Source organism: Leptodactylus fuscus, chromosome 8 (genome assembly GCF_031893055.1).
Source record: "Leptodactylus fuscus isolate aLepFus1 chromosome 8, aLepFus1.hap2, whole genome shotgun sequence".
NCBI lineage: Eukaryota > Metazoa > Chordata > Amphibia > Anura > Leptodactylidae > Leptodactylus > Leptodactylus fuscus.
The window spans coordinates 63,473,452-63,495,881 of record NC_134272.1 but is presented as its reverse complement, the minus strand read 5'-3'; the positions used below and the strand labels follow the sequence as shown (position 1 = coordinate 63,495,881).

Sequence of the window (22,430 nt, the reverse complement as noted above, 5' to 3'; positions counted from 1 at the left end):
GCTTCTTCAAGGGCATGTTCAGTCCTCTTACAACCTGCTGGGTGACATCAGATTTTACACATGTGGCACACCGACATTATGATAAAAGCATTATGACATCAATGTACTCAACATAAACAGTGAGCCCCAATCACTGGCCTCAGAGTTACCATTAGCCCACTGTCATCACCCAGTAGGCCGGAAGAGGACTGAAGATGCCCAAAAGGGAGCAGCAGATTCCTCAAAGAAACTTAGGAGAGGTGAAGGAAGGTGAATATGACTTATTATACTCTGTTGTCTGAAGAAACCCACAGTAAAATAATAGCACCTCCAATTTGGACTGAACAAGTTTGGTCCATATTGAAATTGACTGGCAAACTTCGCTAAAATTTGTGAAATGATTCTTACATGGTTCACCCATCTCTTGTCTCTAATAAAGTTTAATTGCGTACATCTGGTTTCTCATCTTCTTTGTCCACTTTAGACACCCCCAACCAATAACATCCAGTTGGCAATTTATCCATACATTTTTATTAAGAATAACAGAGGAACAACACAACACACAGCTCTATGAAAATATGCTACTAAATTGTTATTTCCTTGGAAATACAACTATTCCCTAAAACAGATATGTGATTTATGTTTAAAGGTGGTTTCTCATAAAGACAATCCTGTATAATATTGGGGCTGGAATGGTGATAAGTTGATTTCTGTAATTTTAGCTTAAAAAATGCCTGAAGGCTAGCTATACATTTTCTCTGTGATGGTCATTGGAGAATGTATATAGTATTACATTCCAGGTATGGAGACGAATGGTTGACCATGCAGTATACAGGCAGGTTGGATTAAGAAGAGGGAGAGCCATACAGATATGTCCTTCCCTATATTACCCTTTGATTGTGATGTGTGTGCCATGAGATGACCAGCTTTTGGAAACAACATCATCTCATTATACTCTGATACAAAATATTATTGAAGTGTAGATATATCATTATTGAATATATGAAGTGTCTTTGTGGCCACCAAGTGGTTGTGTTGTGAATTGTGACCTGTTAAAATGGACCCTTCACTAACCCTACAACTCCAATTCTTTGCATCATTTAATAGTTGCCATTCTACTTATTCCAGCTCAGTTGGATTTTTTTCGTAGTTCCCACCATTCCTGGGCAATGGTGCTGTCAGTTTGAGCACTCATTATGCTAATTACTGTCTCAAATGCATTAGTCCTTTGCTAAAGCAGACAGATAGGGACCTTTAATGGTCCTTTGCTAAAGCAAATAGATAGGGACCACCTACTTGACAGTAGAGAGCCTCATTAGCATATTGGGTGCTTAAAATAACAGAATGGATTGCTCTGGGATGAAGGAGACTATGGAAAAATATTAACTGCATGGGAATAGGTGTAGGGAATCAAGGAGTTAGAGTTGGTGAAGATGGTCAAAGGTCCCCTTTAAGGCTTTGCTAGCGTGTTGTGAAATTTTAATGGCTTTGGAGCTTTGAGGGTTTGTTTATTGCAGGATGAATTGATATTTCAATGAGGAATCAGAGTCCTTTATGGTGGGCACATCCGTACTTTCTGAGGTTTCATTCAGGTTCATATCTTCAGGCCTTTTTTGACTTAGGGAAAAAAATATAGTTATCCTAAGGCGACTCTGTATTGAGCAAGTACGAAAGCAATGATAGATCAGAATATTTGTTTTATTTCAGTTTAATATTATAATGAATTTGATTGATGAATGGAAAAGTACATAAATGTATAATAATATCTGATATTTCCTATAACATGATCCTTAAGCGAAAGGGAATATGCCACTAGGCAAGAACCTTTGAATTTGGTTATACGTGCCCTAATAATGATACATCGATGGGTACACTGGTATTGGTACAGTTACAATTTTAAGCAAAAATGAGTATGCCTATAAATGATGTATACCCTTTCATAAGTAAGCCATGTCAGCCAATGGCAAGGTTTTGTAATAGAAATATATTACTGTGTTGCACAAATTGACCTCCATAATGTGGTTTCCATACAGACAATGCCTGAACCCACTCTGCATTAGTAATATGGATGTTAATATTACACTAATATAGAAGCAATATGGAAGAAAATACAGAGCGTATTCTCAGGTGAGGTTGTTATGTGACTATCTAAAAGAGAAGCTACAATGATATTAAAAGGCAGGATAAAAAAAAAAGATAGAATATCAGGCGAGATTTCGAACACAGAATTTTATAAAAATAAAAGGGTCCATAAAAAAATGAATACCTGTCCAGATAGGAGTTCAATTGTGGCATATAAGGGGTTATATAAAAGGAGAGGGTACCCTTTATCAGCCCATCAGCACCCTTTAAGGTGACTACATGGTGCTGATGGGTTTCTATATGCTCTAGAGTAAGAAAGGCTATGGGTCTGCCATAGGTTAACTTCAAGGTTCCTCGTGGGATAAAAAAAAAAATAGATTAAGTTAAAAAAAAGAGAAAAAAAAGTATATTTTTCTACTGGCAGAGCTGTATGAGTGTGGTTTGGAGGATACGTTATATATTGTTTGGGGTTCATATAATATAATGAATATCGTCCAATAATTTGGTAATAATTTGGCAATTCTGCAACTTTTGGAATTTTTTTTTTGCACCATTCGTCATGCTGTATAAATGACATGTAATTGTATTTTGTGGGTCAGTATGACTGAAGTTTCAAATTTAGATAGTATTTTTATGTTTTAATACTTTGGCACAATGAAAACTATAAAAAAAGAAGCTTTTCTTTGTGTCCCCATATTTGGAGAACCATGCATTTTTTATTTCTTCAATGATGGAGCTGTGAGGGTTTGTTTATTGCAGGATGAGTTGATATTTTCATTGGTGCCATTTTAGGGTACATAGAGCTTTTTGGGAAAATTTTTGGGAATCCAGCTCAACAAAAAACAGCAGTTCTGGCATTATTTTTCTCGTTATTCACCATGCAAGTTCAATAATTTGATAATTTAATATTATTGATATAAGAAAAGGGTTAAAGTAGTGAAAAATAAATCGACATATGGTGCTGCTGAAAATACATGGCATGGCATCTGGGGTAAGAAAAATAAAACAAACAGCATTTATATAAGAAAAAGACAATATGTGTTTGGAATTGCTGTTTTGGGCCCTTCTCTGGCCCCGCAGAATGAATAAATTATATGTACCCCAAAAGAAGAAGGTAGAACAATATTGATCATGTATTTCAACAATAAAATAAGACATATGGTTCTTCAAATACGTAGATCAAAGGTGAAAAAGAGTCATTCTGCTCTGCAGGCCAATATAGCGGCCACTTAAATTCCAGGATTGTACAAACTCTGGAGGGAACCGGGATAGGTGTAGCATAAAACAAAAATATACTCAACTGTCCCCAATACTCCATTGTCCCCTGTTACATTCCATTCTGTCACATGCTGTGCCAAATCCCCAGAAGTCCTGGGCCCTACATGACCGATGAGGTCTCTGACTTCCCTCAGCGGTCAAGTGGGGCACAGGGATTCTGGGAAGGACTATGACTATGACTATGCTAAGCACACACATTCAGCACTGCTTCATCAAGCCAATACAATGCATTAGCCAGTGCTGATTGGCCAGAGTACGGAATTCGGCCAATCAGCGCTGGCTCTGCTGGAGGAGGCGGAGTCTAAGATCGCTCCACACCAGTCTCCATTCAGGTCCGACCTTAGACTCCGCCTCCTCCGGCAGAGCCAGCGCTGATTGGCCGAAGGCTGGCCAATGCATTCCTATGCGAATGCAGACTTAGCAGTGCTGAGTCAGTTTTGCTCAACTACACATCTGATGCACACTCGGCACTGCTACATCAGAATTCCGTACTCTGGCCAATCAGCACTGGCTAATGCATTGTATTGGCGTGATGAAGCAGTGCTGAATGTGTGTGCTTAGCACACACATTCAGCTCTACTTCATCGGGCTAATAGAATGCATTGGCCAATCAGCGCTGGCCAATGCATTCTATTAGCGTGAACTGAGTTTGCACAGGGGTTCTAGTGCACCCTCGGCTCTGCTACATCAGATTGCTACATCTGATGTAGCAGTGCCGAGTGTGCATCAGATGTGTAGTTGAGCAAAACTGACTCAGCACTGCTAAGTCTCTGCATTCGCATAGGAATGCATTGGCCAGCCTTCGGCCAATCAGCGCTGGCTCTGCCGGAGGAGGCGGAGTCTAAGGTCGGACCTGAATGGAGACTGGTGTGGAGCGATCTTAGACTCCGCCTCCTCCAGCAGAGCCAGCGCTGATTGGTCGAGTTCCGTACTCTGGCCAATCAGCGCTGGCCAATGCATTCTATTAGCCCGATGAAGTAGAGCTGAATGTGTGTGCTTAGCACACACATTCAGCTCTACTTCATCAGGCTAATAGAATACATTGGCCAATCAGCGCTGGCCAATGCATTCTATTAGCTTGATGAAGCAGAGTGTGCACAAGGGTTCAAGCGCACCCTCGGCTCTGATGTAGCAGAGCTGAGGGTGCACAAGGGTTCAAGTGCACCCTCGGCTCTCCTACATCAGAGCCGAGGGTGCGCTTGAACCCTTGTGCAGCCTCGGCTCTGCTACATCAGAGCCGAGGGTGCGCTTGAACCCTTGTGCACACTCTGCTTCATCAAGCTAATAGAATGCATTGGCCAGCACTGATTGGCCAGAGTACGGAATTCGGCCAATCAGCGCTGGCCAATGCATCCCTATGGGAAAAAGTTTATCTCACAAAAATCACAATTACACACCCGATAGAGCCCCAAAAAGTTATTTTTAATAACATTCCCCCCTAAATAAAGGTTATCCCTAGCTATCCCTGCCTGTACAGCTATCCCTGTCTCATAGTCACAAAGTTCACATTCTCATATGACCCGGATTTGAAATCCACTATTCGTCTAAAATGGAGGTCACCTGATTTCGGCAGCCAATGACTTTTTCCAATTTTTTTCAATGCCCCCAGTGTCGTAGTTCCTGTCCCACCTCCCCTGCGCTGTTATTGGTGCAAAAAAGGCGCCAGGGAAGGTGGGAGGGGAATCGAATTTTGGCGCACTTTACCACGTGGTGTTCGATTCGATTCGAACATGGCGAACACCCTGATATCCGATCGAACATGTGTTCGATAGAACACTGTTCGCTCATCTCTAATCAGCATGTCACACTTGTTCAGGGCTCCTCTAGAGTTTGACAAATTTCTGGACAACACCATTAAGCATTTGTGGGACATGTACAACAGTTAATTGTTCTTACCTCAAATTACTGTACCATAAAACTTGCAAATGGAAACCGAGATTGTAAGCCTTGTACAGACACCGAACAAGCAGTGAATATTTGGAATTTCTGCTCTGAAGCCTTAAGAGTTGTAAATGCAGCTCTGAACTTTTATACAGACTGTTACAATGATACAGTAATATAACATATTATAGGAATGTAGAAGTATAAGGGATACGGGATTCCTAAAAAACAAGAATCAGGCGGTGCACTCCTCAAGATTATGAACAGGATAATCTTGAGGAGTGCGCTGCCTTATTCTTGTTTTTTGGGAATCCCATATTCCTTATACTTTTAGATTCGTACGGCATTGCTCCATCAGGCACAGTTGACGCTGTATGAGGCAAGATTGCCCGTGAATACTAGTCTCTCTCCCTCACATTGGGAAGTGTAGGTACCGAAATATCTGGAGGATAATATCAGGGGTACACCGTGGTTTCATAAGAGGAGCACATCCCTGCTGATTTTTTCCTCCTCCTATGAATATGATATTATAGTAATGTAATGTATTTTCAGAGTAACTAATTTTCCCCCAGCATCAGCAATACCCAGCCCTCTAGGTCGATCAGTTACCAACAATCGCTTGAATTTTCTTAGTATTCCTGCTGCATTGAGCAGCTGGGGTGAAAGTGATCAGAACCACACCAATCACAAACCAATATAAAATAACTGTTCGTTCTATGACAACCCTTTAATGCATATTATAATGCTATAAATTAAAGGAAACCTCAAGTCAGGAGGTCAAAAATGATATGTAAGTAAATACCTACAGGGATCATTTCCTGATATTTATTTTCTTAGGGTGCATTCACACTGAGTAAACGCTAGCTTATTCTGAACGTAAAACACGTTCAGAATAAGCGGCGTCTAAAGCAGCTCCATTCATTTCTATGGGAGCGGGGATACGAGCGCTCCCCATAGAAATGAATGGGCTGCTTCTTTCACTCCGTGCAGTCCCATTGAAGTGAATGGGGAGTGCCGGCGTGTACGCTCCGGCATGAGCAGAGCTTGCCGTATACGCCGGCACTCCCCATTCACTTCAATGGGACTGCACGGAGTGAAAGAAGCAGCCCATTCATTTCTATGGGGAGCGCTCGTATCCCCGCTCCCATAGAAATGAATGGAGCTGCTTTAGACGCCGCTTATTCTGAACGTGTTTTACGTTCAGAATAAGCTAGCGTTTACTCAGTGTGAATGCACCCTTAAAGGTCTTGATCCTTGGCTGTTTTTTAGTTGATCTCCATTAGGTGGATCTGTGACTTCAGTTTGGCTACAGTGCCTACAGAGAGTCTGAGACACCCCTCCTGCCACATCATTGGTTGAGCTGTTGCTCTTCTCAGATTAGGCTTTATAGTCATGGATCACAGCTTTGTCCTACTGGAGATGAACTAAAAAGCATCCAGCAAGATTTAAGGAAAGTACATAATATTCTTTAGGTACTGACCAGTATATAATATTGGGCTTGGGACTGGAGCATCGCTTTGTGCCTCTCTAAGCAGTTTACCATCATAGGTGACACTACTCTTCAAATGGGATTTCCATTTCTCTAATTTTGGGCAACGGAATCTGATCTCCATGTCTCCATGATCATGTATCCATGCAAACCTTATACCAACAATGCCTATGTTTTACCCTAAAGACATAACATATACTCAAAAAAGAGAATGTAAAGGAATAAGTGCTGGCAAATGTGAGTGTATTGGTGTAAAAACTGCTGTAGGTGAAGGCTGTGGAAGAGGCACCGGAACGTGACAAAGCACAGTATTTGTGATAATGGGTAGCTGTGGTGAAGAACCAAAGGCATCCCTAGTGCATAAGCTTGGCTCCATTGTCATTTGGTAGAATGGAGTCCTGGAAACACCTTGACTCTGTGGACACAGAAATTGCTGCTGAGGACATATAAGTTTGACACTGTCAACAGAGGCAGCTGGAAAGGGAGCAGTTAGATGCTGAGGTAAGGCAGCTATAGAAGAGGAACATAATGGCGGCTCTAATGGAACAGGGTAGACTGTGGTACATGTCTGAATGGCTCCTGCTGGAAATATCAACTTAAACCTGGTGGGAAAAGGATGAGGCTGCAGGGCTGGGCCATACCTGGCACACTGATGATACTTAAGCTTCTTAGCGTATGTTCCTGGAAGATGAGCTTGTTGGTACGGAATGGTGACATGTGACAAAAGCTGATCTGTGATATATTTTTTAGTAGTCACATGTGCGTCATCCATTGGAACTCCTTGACTATCTCTATCCTCAGGTTTATCTTGGCCAGCACTGTTCTTTACTCCATTACAAGCTTTCACGGGCCAAGGTGCTGACTGTCCTTGGCACTGTGGTAGATCTTCACTAGAAGGAAAAGAGTCTTCATTATGTTCACCATCTTTCACTGGAGGTAAGATACAATTGTTATCCATACTAAGGTCTTTAATGGAAGAGGCAATCGGAGGTTTATTATTATGTTTGAACGCCAGCAAATTCTTACATAACTGGTCCAACTTATTTTCCACCACTTTTTTAATTTTTACTATTTTCTTGAGAAACTCCTTGGCTCGAAGGGATTCTTTAGCCAATTTGTAATAGTTTTCGTTTAGAAATCTGTCAGCTTTATGGAAAGTGAAGTTATTTTTTATTAGTTTGCAGTATTTGTTTCTCCGCCTGTTATTCGTCCTCTTGTTAATTCCTTCCGTACTTCTTATAGGGATAGGTTTACACAAAATAGAAAAGTTTTTCTCTGGGAAGAAGACCTGTTGGGAAGCGGAGACCGATCTGCAGAGCCTGGGTCTTTTAAAGTACAATTCTATCTCATCTATTACAGTTCTTTGGGTTCTTTTGAACCTATAACTATGGTTTAGAAAGGTTTGGTGGTTTCCATGATTAGAGCTTATTTTGTTAGAACTCCATCTACAAAAAGTGTCAGAATAAGCTATATTTTGAGAGCAATGATCTAGTTGCAGGATTTTTGATTGGTAGTTGAAAGACCTTGTGTTCTTGCTAAGTTCATTTTCTATTTGATTGGCGAAACCTCTTTTCTGATCTACGTTCCAAACCTCACATTCTTCTTTGATCTTTAGCGCTGGTCTTTTTAACAATTCTCTTTCTGTGTGATCACTCTCAGCATGTGGCAGTTGATGAGAAAGTGTTAAATTTTTTAATGAGCAAAACGCGTCTTTTGATCCAACGTGTTGTTGTTCTAAATTTTTAAAGTTATTTTGAGTATCTTCATTTACGTGACATTTTTTCCTATATCTCATTCGGGATTCTTGGACTTTACATTTTCGTTTTCGTCCTTTTCGACATGAGTGTTGGAATTTTTTATTGCACTTCCTCTTTCTAAAGTCAAAGTCGTTGTTCAGAAGATATTTCGAGATATTGTGCTTTTGATCTTCTTTAATACTGCATATTAAGCTATAACATTTCAGCTTACTTGAAGCTTTTGACATAGGGTGACATGCGTTTATTGGATCATTATTGTCTTCGGAGACAACGGTTTGACAATTTAGCTTCAGCATGGTTTTTGGATCTCTGTTGGAGAAGGTACCGTCTTGGCAAAATGGTTGATCTTTTGGATTTATTGCTTTAGATGAACGAAAATCAAAATGCAATGGGTTGCAACTGTAGGAGAGTGACGGTTGCGTGCAGGTATACCTTATCATTTCAGAAGGCCACTGAAGAACTTTTGACCCATCTCTGTTTTGCACTGGATGAAAGTCATAATTTAACCTCTTCACGGGCTCCTCCTTTTCGTGTATCGTTTTTCCACCTTTGTTGACTGTCAAATCTGATATATTCTCCGTGGCACTTTCATTAGTTTTATTGCTAGCTCCTAATTCTCCAATTTCTAATACAGCTTGGTCATCATGAATGTCACTGTCTGTCTCTGGACAAGGCATCTCCAATTTTAGGCACCCTATGGCCAGTTTATCATGATCAGTTTTGTGGTCATCGACATTGTGTTTTGAGCGAATGAGAGTATCTGAGTTCACATGTTGTGCTTCGACCTCAAATTCTAAAGGCACTTTTAATTGACAAACTTCTGAGGTTAAAAAACTAGTCAACTCTTCCCCATTCAATTGTTTCTGATCTGTATCTGGGGCAGCATCTTCTCTTCCAGATAATGGTTTTTCAGGATTTAAGACATCTTCTCCATCCTCACCATTTAGGCATGACACTGTGTCTATCGGCAAAGATGACTGAACACTGAATGATGATGGTAAAAATCTGCTTCTTTTCTTTAACCCATGACCACTCGACATGTCTTCATTGAATTCATAGAAAACTGCAGCAGAAGCTTCGAGTTTAACGGGGGTCTTTTTTGGAAAGGAGAAGGAGAAGCTTATTTTATGTTCGCTATCTTTTTGCATCTTGTTATCATTCTGAGAACTCTCTGAACTGGGTAGAAGTATAGACGCCACATTTGTGCTGTTATGGATATTTGTGATGGATGCAAGCTGTGGTTTTTCTCTCTCTGTAGTGTGGACAATAGTACTTTGAAGACTTCCATGGATATGATCGTGAACGGTCACTGTTGTGGATTTGAACATTGGACCACTTCCTGGAGCACTTGGAACACAAAAAGGAGAAATGCAATATGTAAATGAAAAGTTAATAATCAATCAAATATCATATGTTTAAGTTCAGGGATAATATCATATAACGTATGGAATAGGTCATAGGGATAGGTTGAGCTCAGGGCTATGTGGTGGCTTCAGGATAGATCATGAAAAAAAGTGACTGGAGTAAACCTTTAAAACATCAAAGGGATGTATGGTGCGGTAAGTTCTGGTCCTTAGATCTAAGATCTGAACAGGGTTTACAGCAAATCTGGACACATTAGGGCCTAAAAAGGCAATAAGCAGCAAATGGAAAAGTCTTCCAATCTACAAGGCTTATTAAGAACTTTTTCCAACGACTAGAGAGGGGCATCCCAATTGGATTCCGCACAGGGCACCGTCCAACCTCAGGCCGGCCCTGCACTAGCATATACACTGTTTAGACAAACGTATTTGCTCCAAATTCTTAATCATTGAATTCAGGTGTCTCGATCAGTCCCATTGCCACAGGTGTATAATATCCAACCCCTGGGTTCTGTCCCTCTTTCAGTACTTTGAAAATTGGGAGGTATATGGACTGACCTCAACCCTATCCCACATCTAAAGGATAAACTAGAACAGAGTTTGTGATCCCGGCCCTCCCATCCAACATCATGGTCTGACCTAACAAATGCTCTTCTGGGTGAATGGGCAAAAATTTCCAAAGATACTTTCCAAAATCTTGTAGAATGTTTTCCAAAAGAATGGAAGTTTTTTTTAGCTGCTAAGTGTGGACCAATGCCATATTAATACCTATGGATTTATAATGGGATGTCATAAAAGCTTTTGTAAATACTTTCATGCATATAGCGTGTTCCAAAATATAATACGGAGATGGTTTCAGCTGAAAGATCAAGGTCTCTAATTCTGTTTCTATTACAGCAAATATTTAATAAAACACTTATTAATATAATATGCATCATTAATAGGGTTTTTACGTGGTTGGATGATTTACATAACAAAACTAAAGAACATGTAGTGCATATTTGTGTCCACCAGGGGAGGCTGTGCATCTACAATTTGCATAGCAATATCTTTCCAGTATGAAGTGATGGAAAGCTGCTATAATGTACGACACTGTCTGAATCTACATATATGCAAATATGATTGCAACAAAGTGTCATGAATACTGGGTCGTCACTGCACGGTAGTGGATAAAACAGGAGACTATGTCTGATGTCTGTAGAAATATTTCATGTTTTTGTAGTATTTGCAGTTGAAGAAACTTGTAGAGAATATTAATTGTACTCATTAATTCATTATATATATATATATATATATATATATATATATATATATATACACATTCTGTATATTAAATATAATCTTTGTGATGTATTATGGCTTACGGTTTTGTTCATATAACATGTTAAGGAATCTTTGGTTAAGTGGTTAAGAAAAAAAATTAGCAATCCAGATCTTGGTGACTGTAAAATACAGATCTGTAGCTTGACGTTTAGATGTCATTAAACAATGTTGGACACTACTACGTCTGACTACACAACTAGTATAATGTCCTTTATCTGGAATTCACACTTGTGACTTGTAGTAGTAAAATGATCTTCCAGTTTCGAGCTTCGCTTGGTTACTCACCAAGTAGGTTCTCTCTTATGTTCCGCCAGTTTGTGAAGCCTTTGAAGATACTTTTTTTGTTTTCTTTCATTCCTTCTTAATTTTGATGCCACATTCCGAGAGAATTCTCTTTGTTTCAGCTCTTTAAGCCTCTGTTGAGAAACAGAAGACATTTGACAATAAATAAGATGCAGAGTATTCCTGCCTATATCAAGCTAGGACACAGCTACAGATGCAGTAAACTTTAACTTTACTTTTGATTCTTCACTCTTACTTGACTTTTTCATTGGCTTTTATTATATTATCACGCTGCAGACAGTTTAAGTTTGCTATTTCTGCACTTATAGAGGTTTTTACAAGTCTTCATTTATCTTCATTTTTTATCACTATATCTTATAGACACAGAAAAAGCAGCATGGAAGGCAGTATACAGCAGTGGTGAGCACAATCTAGTTGCCATGTCTCTCTGTCTCCCTCTCACTGGGATCTCACTCCTTATTATCTTTCCAGAGACTTTTATGTCTGATATCTCTGTGAGCTGACTGACTCTTGGTTAACATCTGCGTTTGGTAATCCGTACGGGGAGTCCGCATGGGGACCCCCTGAACGGACTACCGAAAACATTTGCAAGCGATGTGCAATTAAAGCACATACATCCACATAGACTATGATGGGGTCCGTGTGCTTGATGTGCGATCTCCGCACAAGTCATGCGGACAGGAAAGTAGATTGTGAACTACTTTCCAGTCCACATGTTCCCTGCGGAGATCTCATGACAAGAACACGGACCCCATTTTAGTCTATGGGGTCCGCGTGCTTTCACTACACACTGCTTGCAAAAGCGTTCAGTAGTCTGTTTGGGGGGGGGGGGTCCCCATGCGGATTTCCCTGAACAGATTACTGACGCAGATGTGAATGAGACCTTAGGTTGGATTGATATCAATGGTTGAACTCAAGTTTCTGTCCCTGAATACACTTTTTTTGCATTTTTCGGGTGGAAACCGAACAGAAACTGGGCAGACACCATTGTCGTCTATGAGGTCTATGAGTTTCCACGGGTTATCACTTTTTAAGCAGTTTAGGTTTCCGTTTTTCACATCCATGCAAAAAAAAAAGAGCATGCTTCTGTTTGACAAGTGAATAAACACATTGAAATAGATGAGTATATATGACGTCTATGAAAAAAGTGGATGCATACGTAAGAGAAATGCCCATGTGTGACTAAGGCCTAGGACTGGCATACGTTAGTCTTGATAAATCCTATTTCTTGTCTGGCTGTTGGAATACTTTGCTACATACACTATTACTTCAGTATGAAGGGGCCAAGTGCCTGCTTTTAACTCAGACCCCTTATACTTCACTCTCTTTGCTGACAGCACTGTAAATTTAACATCGAGTTTAGCCTTTACTGCAATGTTCATATCTGTCTGCCCTGTGCAGAGGGAATAACTTTTACAGGTCAGACATACAAAAGACAATGAGCTAGTGAGCTAGAGAAAGTGGCTGCCAGGCTAAAAAGAAAGAGCAGTGGTAATACTGACAAGTATATGATTTGTATCATAGTATATAGTATATAGTATCATAGTATATGATTTGTATCATAGTATATAGCATATAGTATCATAGTATATGATTATATGATTTGTATCATAGTATATAGTATCATAGTATATGATTTGTATCATAGTATATAGTATCATAGTATATGATTTGTATCATAGCAAAGTACTGATATATATATATATATATATATATAAATATATATATATATATATATATATATATAACACCGCTAGAACTTAACATTGTTCCATTTGGGCTTATATACATGACAATGCTATATACACAGATACTGGCATTAAAGACCCAGTGACATTATTGTGCTGATTTAATAAGACCGCCATTTTCCATTCCAATCTTCAATCCCTACATCATCATCATTCAGGTGCATCCTCCAGGGTCCTTCTATGTGAACAGAAAACTACGTCAGCTCCATGCTGGTGTGGATTTTTGCCATGATACATATGATGGGGCCAATAGTTCAAGATTAACAAATTCTACACCCCCTTTGAGAAAAATGGTGTGCGCTACGCATACCTGTAAAAGTCTCAACTTTTGTGTAATTGTGACTTTTTTCATGGTTTATACGTCGCCATTTTTTTACGCAAAAGCCTGCTAGCAGTCTATTCTCTGCGCATGTTTCTGCCTTTTTTGGGTGGAAATCTGGTGGACCCCATTATAGTCTTTGGGGTTCGCAGGTAATCGCTTTTTAAGAGGATTTGGTTTCCGTTTTTTGGGAACGAAGAATGGAAACCCGAACCTAGGTGTGAAACTAGCGTAATAGAGTTGAAGCCAAATGCATTATGTGAATGTTTCGCTCTCTCTCTTATATCGTGTTGGCCCCTGCTATGGATTGTGGCTGGATCTGTTGTCATGTTAAGTTGACTAGGTTATGTTTTCGCCATGTGTATGTGTGTATAGTACTTTAGCACCTGATGGTATGTCTAACATCTTGCTAAAGAAGCATTCAGGCCTTGTGCAGGTAAAGACAGCAGAGCTCGGTTGACCTGCTATTGGCTCCAATCAACATCCTCATATGGACCCAGTTTTTATAAGCGGGTACTGTTGTGCACCTCTACATACGGTAGTAGTAAATTGAACAGTAGTATTTGCAAAGTGGTGCTTCATCCCGGGGAAGTAGCACATTAATACATACAATTCTTTTTTGCTGTACCAAGCTGTGTACCTCTGCAAAGGAGTAAAACCACCAAGATCGGATATGTCTACACAAAAACAAATCATTTTTGAAAGAGAATTTTTAAAGTAGTAGAACAATTTAATACTTCTATAATTGGGCTGATCCAAACAATAAAATGATACCGTCCATACCACACAAAAAAAAAAAATGTCATGAATTGCATTTTTTAAATGGTCCCTGGGGATCTTTGCCCCCGTGCAGCCACGCTCCCTGTTACTTATAACATTCTCCATATATTACGCTCCTCGCTCCGTCCTCCTTCGAAGCTCTCATTTAATTAAACTCTCAGCACGGAGAGAACAAATAGCTTTCTAATAATTCCTATTGTAATACGCTTTTGAAGAAATATTTGCCATGATAAACAGTTTTAGTTAAAGGTCATTCTCAGAAATCCTGTTGCACCCGCAGTACGCAAGGCTCTCCTGAGATGTTTATTCCAAAACAGATGCTTGCACTGCGGTTGTTCTCTCGCGCTGTTCCACATCTCTCTGCATTACTTGGGAGGATGCCCTGAGCGCTTGACTTCAATACTCTGACTCAGATTTTATTAACAGTGAGCAGGTTTACTCTGCCAAGAGTAAATACGAAAGGATTCAATATCCACCTATACGTTCACTTCTTCAGGGCCATGATGAGAATTCTTCCTTCTTGATATATGAAAATAAGATTTAGGCTTATTGTCCATTTTCAAGCCAAAAAATGAGTTACATTCATAAGAGAGAGAGTATTCAAATACGTTATGATTAGAGATGGGCAAAACTCTTAAGATTTGTTTAGTTTCAGATGGTTCGGGACCATGATTTTTGTCGAGTCAAACAAGTTTGGTATGATTGACGCCTTAAATTAGCTTGAACATAGTACAAATGCAAATAGAAAGTAGAAATAAAATCGGTCGGCACTAGAGATGAGCGAGTAGTATTCGATCAAATACTACGGTATTCGAAATACTCGTACTCGATCGAGTACCATTCGCTATTCGAATGGAAAAGTTCGATGCAGAACCAGCATTGATTGGCCGAATGCTATACAGTCAGCCAATCAATGCTGGTTCTTCTCCTACCTTTAGAAGTCTTCTCCATGCAGCTTCCCCGCAGTGTCTTCCGGCTCTTCATTCACTCTGCCAGGCATCGGGCCTGGGCAGAGCCGACTGCGTATGTACGCTTGTAGTGCAGGCATGCGCAGTCGGCTCTGCCCAGGCCCGATGCCTGGCAGAGTGAATTCAGAGCCAGAAGACGCCGCGGGGACGCTGCAAGGAGAAGACTGCTCGGAGGATGCAGGCCAACCCTCACTCATGGACTTGGTAAGTGTAATTTGATCGAATGTTGCCTACCCCTGAAACGAGCATTTTCCCCCCATAGACTATAATAGGATTCGATATTCAATTCGAATAGTCGAATATTGAGGGGCTACTCGAAACGAATATCGAATCTCGAACATTTTACTGTTCGCTCATCTCTAGTCGTCACTGCTTAACTTTTTGCTGGTTGAATTAGGACTTGAATCTCGCTGACATCTGACGTTCTCCTGTAACATCATGCTCCTGGAGATACCACTGAGGCCTGTGATAGAGTATGTGATCACTGATGGCTTCAGCGGTGACCTAGAGCACATGACGTCACAGGAGAGTGCCAGATGCCACCGGAAACCCAAAAGAGGTAACAGACGGTGAGTATGAATGTTTTTGTTTTGTTTTTTTAATTTTTGTTACTTCCTCTGCTCCTCCACCTATTGTACTCTTGGGTCTCTTCAAAGTATAATAGGTGGAGGCCTAGTGGAAGTGTAAAAAAATTAATTAATTCTCAGCTTCCGTTACCGCTCCATCTTGAGTCTCCTTATGGTGTCTGACGCTCTCTCTCCGCTGACGTCTGGCGCTCTCCTATGACATCATGCTCCAGGAGTCACCACTGAGGCCTGTGATTGAGTATCCATGTGACCAATGGTGGCCCAATCACAGGCCTCAGTGGTGCAGATATCACAGGAGGGCGCTAGATGTCACAACTAACAGAAGGTAAATGTGAATGTATTTTTTTTCCTTATTTTTGTCACCTCCCCTGTGCCTTCACCTATTATGCGAAAGCAAATTTTGTTCACCCAAAGTGAATCGCCATTTATTCGGTTTTGTTAAAACCAAAGAATTTAGAATATTTGGGTTGAATCGAGTTTGTGACAAAGTGGTTTGCCAATCTCTAGTTATTATCATTTATGCAGCACTGTGCACAGACTGTATACATCCAGATCAGCCACTGAGTCAACTAGGACTAGACATGTGGATGGCATGGTGGCTCAGTAGTTAGCAGCGCTGTGGACAGGGTTCAAATCGACAAAGGGCAACATCTGCATGGAACGTATTCTCCCCGTGTGAGTATTGGAGATGAGCACCTATTTGGCAGCCACTAACGCCCCTACTTTACAATGCTCACTGTGCTTTGAGTCTCTTGTGTTTTGTCATTGCATTGCCCCATCCCATCCGGTGTCACTCAGTGCACACAGCAATACTCAGTCAGAAGGTTCCAGCAACAAGCAGGTTGGATTGTGAGGAGGCCAGGGTACGAGTAACACAACAAAGTTGCTTAAATGCTTACGTGGCCACCCAGGGATTGACATGCTGATATACTGAATATAGACTGGGTCAGTGTAATAAAAAATCTTTTTAATCCGTGTTTTTGGATTGTAAGAAAAAACTGAAGTAACGGAAAAAACAAGCAAATATGGAGTACAATAAATTCTAGAATATAACTGGGCCCATAACATTCTATGGGCACCCTATTAGAGATCGATACCACACCAATATATAATGTAGCCCTGTGCATGGATTTAAATTAAAAAATGTGAACAAATTGGCAAATGAACCATCCGAGAATATCTTACCTGTTTGTGTGCATGATCATAGGAATTAATATGGTTATCAAATTCCTGATGTTTATAATATTGCTTATCACACAGCTCACAGTAGAAATTTGCTTTCAGGGATTCCAAAGCATTTCCTCTTGAATTTTCTTTTTCAGACAAGTCCTTTAAGAAAAGAGGTGAAATAATTATTGATCTGCTTAAGTGATGAACATTACAACCCGCTAAGTAATCGTGCCAATGCTTTCATACTTGTGTAGTTCTTAACAATTCCTGCTGTATAGTTGTGGGCATTTTAGCAGGGTCAATGCAGGATAGCACAACTACTGTACCGGTGCAGTGTATGCCCAAACAACTACCATAAACTTTGATGGCTCATAATCCACAGAATGTTCAACATTCCACCCCACCCCACAAGAAAAAAGTGTATAGAGTGATCAACTCTCTCTCTCTTTATTGGACCACTGTGTGGTCATTGCTATGTCCTTGTGTTGGGACTTTAGATGAAACAGCTATCTCAGCTCCTCTCTCAGCAGGAACTACCAGCATAACCTCCAGCACCAGTCTACAGACTACAACATATAGTGGTGAATCTACACTGCCCAAGATTTGTATGTTGTCCTAAATGAATAGTACAGGTAAATATATGAAGATTTATAATATATATCACTAAAGAAATATGTTTCCTTTTCCACTTTTTAGACTGAGTTTTTACAATGAAGTCTATGGAGAGGGAAAGGTGAAGGAGGTGACTGCTGGAAAAAATATACAAATATTGCTGTGGGTAAACTCTGCTGCACTGTGAAGAAGTAAGCTCTTCTGACACTGCTGTACTTTTAAAGGGAGTCGGACACCAGAACCAGGATATTAACCCAACCCCAAAGATGAATAAAATAGGGTCATCTAAATCAAAATGTTTTATCCTTGTGAATTGCTACCTTTATGTCACAATTTTGCCAGTATACAAATTATCTCTTTGACACAAGGAAGGCATTGCCACTAACCTCTTAGGAGCCATGGCCACGCCCTCATTGTTCTAAAGTGCTAATTTGCATATTGGGAAAAATGGTGATATCTCAGCAATGGAGGAATCAAGGAAAACAAGGTTTGTTTAAGAGGAACCTAATTCTAAAGGTAGGGGAAGAATATCCTTTCTTAAGGCTATTCCTACGTGGTATCATTAGAATTCCTTTGTTAACTAATACTATGTAGGAATAGCCTTAAGAAAGGCTATTCTTTCCTTATCTTTAGAATTTTTCTCCACATTGCTGTTCTGTAGATATCCCAGTTTTTCTCGGTATGCTAATGAGTCTCCAGGCAGCACAGGGGGCATTCCCCCATGCTCAAACAGCAGTGGTGGCGTCCACCGTGCTGCATGAAAACTCATCTAGTGCCGCCTCCATATTCTACAGCTGCGCCTCTCCGCCGCGTCTTCTGCATTGCCTTCTTCCAGCAATACTGTCTTCAAGATCTAAATACGGAACATGCGCAGTCGACTCTGCTATAGGACTTCAGGCAGAGCTGACTACGCATGTCTGTTTAGCCATTTTCTTGTAGCCACATACACAAGCATACTGCTTGTCTAAGTAGCCACAAGAAAATGGCTAAACAGAGCCATACTGCTCGTCTAAGCGGCCACATGAAAATGGCCGGACAGACGTGCAGTTGGCTCTGCCCAAAGCCTGATGGCACAGCCGACTGTGCATGTGCGGGATTTAGATACTGTAGACAGGATCACTAGAAGAAAACAACGCAGAGTATGTGCCAGAGAGGTGCGGCTGTAGAAGATGGAGGCAGTGCTGGAGAGTTTTCACATAGCACATGGGACGGCCCCCAATGCTGTTTGAGCACAGTGGAACGCCCCCTGTGCTGTATGGAGTCTCTTTAGCATAACAAGAAAAACAGGGATATCTACGGAACAGCGGCGCAGGGAAGAATTCTAAAGTTAGGGGAAGAATATCCTTTCTTAAGGCTATTCCTACGTGGTATTAGTTAGAAAAGGCATTCTAATGATAGAATCCCTTTAAGGTCAAGCTGTACCACTCCATAGATGTCTATGTGTGAGCTGGATATGGAGATTCTATATACCGTATATACTCGAGTATAAGCCGACCCGAATATAAGCCGACCCCCCTAATTTTACCACAAAAAACTGGGAAAACTTATTGACTCGAGTATAAGCCTAGGGGGAAATGCAGCAGCTACTGGAAAATTTCAAAAATTAAAATGGCCGAGTTCTTGGGTGCAGTAAGTGCTGGGAAAGGGGAGGGGGTGTTTTGGTTGTCTGTCTGCCCCTTCCCTGAGCTTGAGGACTGGGTTTTTTACCCCCACTTGGAATTCAGCCTGGCTGAATATAGGGGATCTGCAGTGCTCCTATTAACCCCTTCCGGACGGAATAGAAGCACTGCAGATCCCCTATATTCAGTAGACCGGGCACTGTCAGACACAGGGATACCTAATGTGTATGTGTTTCACAGTCATTTTCTACTTTGAGGGCAGGTTCACACCAGCGCCCAATCCCAGTTATGCAGGTTTCCGTTTCCTGCCCGAGAAACATTCATGGGTTTGAAAAGTGTCCGCGTGTCCGTGAGCGTCTTCTGCTCTCTGCATTGAAACAGTTTTTTTTTTTTTTAGTCGGACATGTAGGACTTTGTGTCCAGTAAAAAACAAAAAACAAAACGGTTTCGCCATGGGCAGCAGAAGACGGCTCACCCACAGACACTGAATGTCGGTTTCTGTCTTCTGCTGACAGAAAACGGAAACCTGCATAACTGAGATCAGGTGCTGGTGTGAACCCGCTGTGAACTTTTTTTTATTTTTTATTATATTTTTTTTAAACTTTTTTTAGCCCCCCTGGGGGACTTGAACCTGCAGTCATTTGATTGCAAGTTCCATAGACGGCAATACAAGTGTATTGCCGTCTATGGGAGATTCTCTACATTACTATTACGGCTGGTCATAGACCAGCCGTAATAGTAATATAGCGATGACAGGCCTGTGAGCCTTCATTAGGCTCCCGGCTGTCGTCGGAACAGGTCGGCTCCTGCGAGCTCGCTGCGCAATGTTTCTTATATTCATCTCTGCTATTCATTTATGGAAAGTTCTTTTATAGCTGGAGGCGCACTTTAAGCTTTTCACTCCATGGTAAACAAGCTCTAATAGTAGCACCCGGTCACCAAATAGTAACGCCAAGAGAAGAGAGGGGGATTTTTTATGGTTAGGCAGAGGGCGCTTCAGAAACCTTTCATAGAAAGGTATTTACAATGTACAAAAGGGTTATTTTTAGTGAAAGCCTGACTACTAGACATGGTATCTGATGTATGATGAATCACATCAATTATTCTCTACAACGCCTTTTAAACCGGCTATAGAAGCGCAGAAACACAGTCAACAACAAGCGCTCCGATAATAAAACAGTGGTTTCTAATAGATGGAAATCCATCTCATCAGTCAGAAAAACGTATCTCCATTTTCAGACATTAGCTTTGTAGGTGGTTGTTATTGTCATACTTGTAGGCTATGCAGCATGAAGTCCTATGAATGGCAAGGCAAGTGATAAATCTATTCACATCTCAGAACATTTACAGAATCATTTACGTGCAAAGACTAATCTTTTGGATGACTTTTCAGAACAAGCTGCCATATGCGTGTACGTGAAAAATAACATAGCTATTGAAGGCTCTATCTCAGGATTTTGGTCCTGAACAAAATAGAGACAATTTGATATATATATATATATATATATATATATATATATATATATATATATATATATATTACAATGTATACTGAGACTAGGACACTCAACTGAGAAACATGGGCCCTAAGGAGAGAGTTCTTTTGGCCCCTGACACTAGAATGGGTCAGAGTGGAAGCACACTATGTACCCCAGACATGTTGAAAAGTCTCAGGGTAGCCATTGTTGCGGTACACAATATTTTAGTATGATAGAGTAATATTAACTAATCTACACCATTGAGATAATGAGAAGGGCCAAAAAAAGGTGTAAGATTTTGGCCCAGAAAGAAGATACATCCTCATTACATGTGTGAATTGGGTTCGATCCATGACACATCTGTGGCAATAATCAATAGCTGAACTCTATCATATATCATCTAGAGATGAACGAACAGTGAAATATTCGAGATTCGATATTCGTTTCGAATAGCCCCTCAATACTCGACTATTCGAACGAATATCGAACCCCATTATAGTCTATGGGGAAAAATGCTTTGTTTCAGGGGAAGCCACACTTTGACTCAGGAGAGTCACCAAGTCCACTATGACACCCCAGGAAATGATGCCAACACCCTGGAATGCAACTGGGACAGCAGGGGAAGCATGCCTGGGGGCATCTAAAATGCCCAAGTACCTGTATTACGGCACTATCTTGTCGGGATCCCTGTCAGCTTGCGATATGCGGGAGCTGACTTTTTCCCATAGGAATGCATTGACCAGCGTTGATTGGCCGAATGCCATACAGAGTACAGCATTCGGGCAATCAACATTGGTTCTGACAGAGGAGGTGGAGTCTAAGATCGGTCCACAGCAGTCTCCATTGTTGTCTGATCTCAGATGTAGCAGTGTTGAGCGCACAGCTCTGCTACACCTGAGATGTAGCAGAGCTGGCCGTGAGCTGAGCTCTGCAACACCCGATTTTTTTTTCGATGCCTCCGTTGTAGTTCCTGTCCCACCTCCCCTGCACAGTTATTGGTGCAAACAAAGCGCCAGGGAAGGTGGGAGGGGATACAAATTTTTAGTGCGTTTGCCTCGTGGTATTCAATTGTAATCGAATACCTCGAAAGGCCTGATATTCAATTGAATATCAATTCGATCGAACGCCGTTCGCTCATCTCTAATATCATCCACTCCTCATACTGGGGTATTGTAGCACAGATGGATGATATATAGCTGTTTGCTACTGGAGACAACAAGTGGGACTCCAGAACCTTAACCTAGTTATCATGAGATATGGAGGGTATAAAAAACAACAGAGTATGGTCCAACCTTTTAGACATTTTGTAAGTATATATGGTGGACACAGGCCCCATGGACTCTGAATGCAGAATTCCAATGATTGAGAAAAAAAGGGGAACTGCTGGAGGAACAGTGGGAACTGGGAAGTAAAAGCATGGTGACATCTAAACACCTGTCACTGGGGCACCCCAAACGTCTTGTTATTCTTGTGGAAATAAAATAGTTTTCCCTCCACCCATTTGGGCAACCATGAGGACCTCCCTCCCTATCCAGAAATCTAGGTCCTATTCTACACCAAAGTCAACCAAACCCCTATTAAACCAAAGTGGCTGCTCCACAAACAATCAGTGTACTACACAACTGCCTTTGCCAAGACTAGACCTGTCTGGCCAGCCTACAAAGGGTTACAGTTTGTTTTCCCATTGACATCATGT

General features: G+C 40.9%; 1 protein-coding gene across 3 annotated transcripts in view; it reads right to left on the bottom strand.

Moving 5' to 3' along the window:
• Positions 1-6,598: 6,598 nt before the first annotated feature.
• ZNF804A (zinc finger protein 804A) overlaps positions 6,599-22,430 on the bottom strand; it is a 91,820-nt gene continuing 75,988 nt past the window's right edge. The window contains exons 2-4 of one of the 3 annotated variants that reach the window (XM_075283798.1): positions 17,041-17,184; positions 11,436-11,566; positions 6,599-9,813 (exon numbers count right to left, since the gene is read on the bottom strand). In XM_075283798.1, coding sequence (XP_075139899.1) covers positions 6,909-9,813; positions 11,436-11,566; positions 17,041-17,184 — 3,180 coding nt within the window. In that variant the 3' untranslated portion in view covers positions 6,599-6,908. Of the gene's footprint in view, positions 9,814-11,435; positions 11,567-17,040; positions 17,185-22,430 lie in introns of those variants that run through there. The other 2 variants (XM_075283799.1, XM_075283800.1) reach the window with 2 other exon arrangements.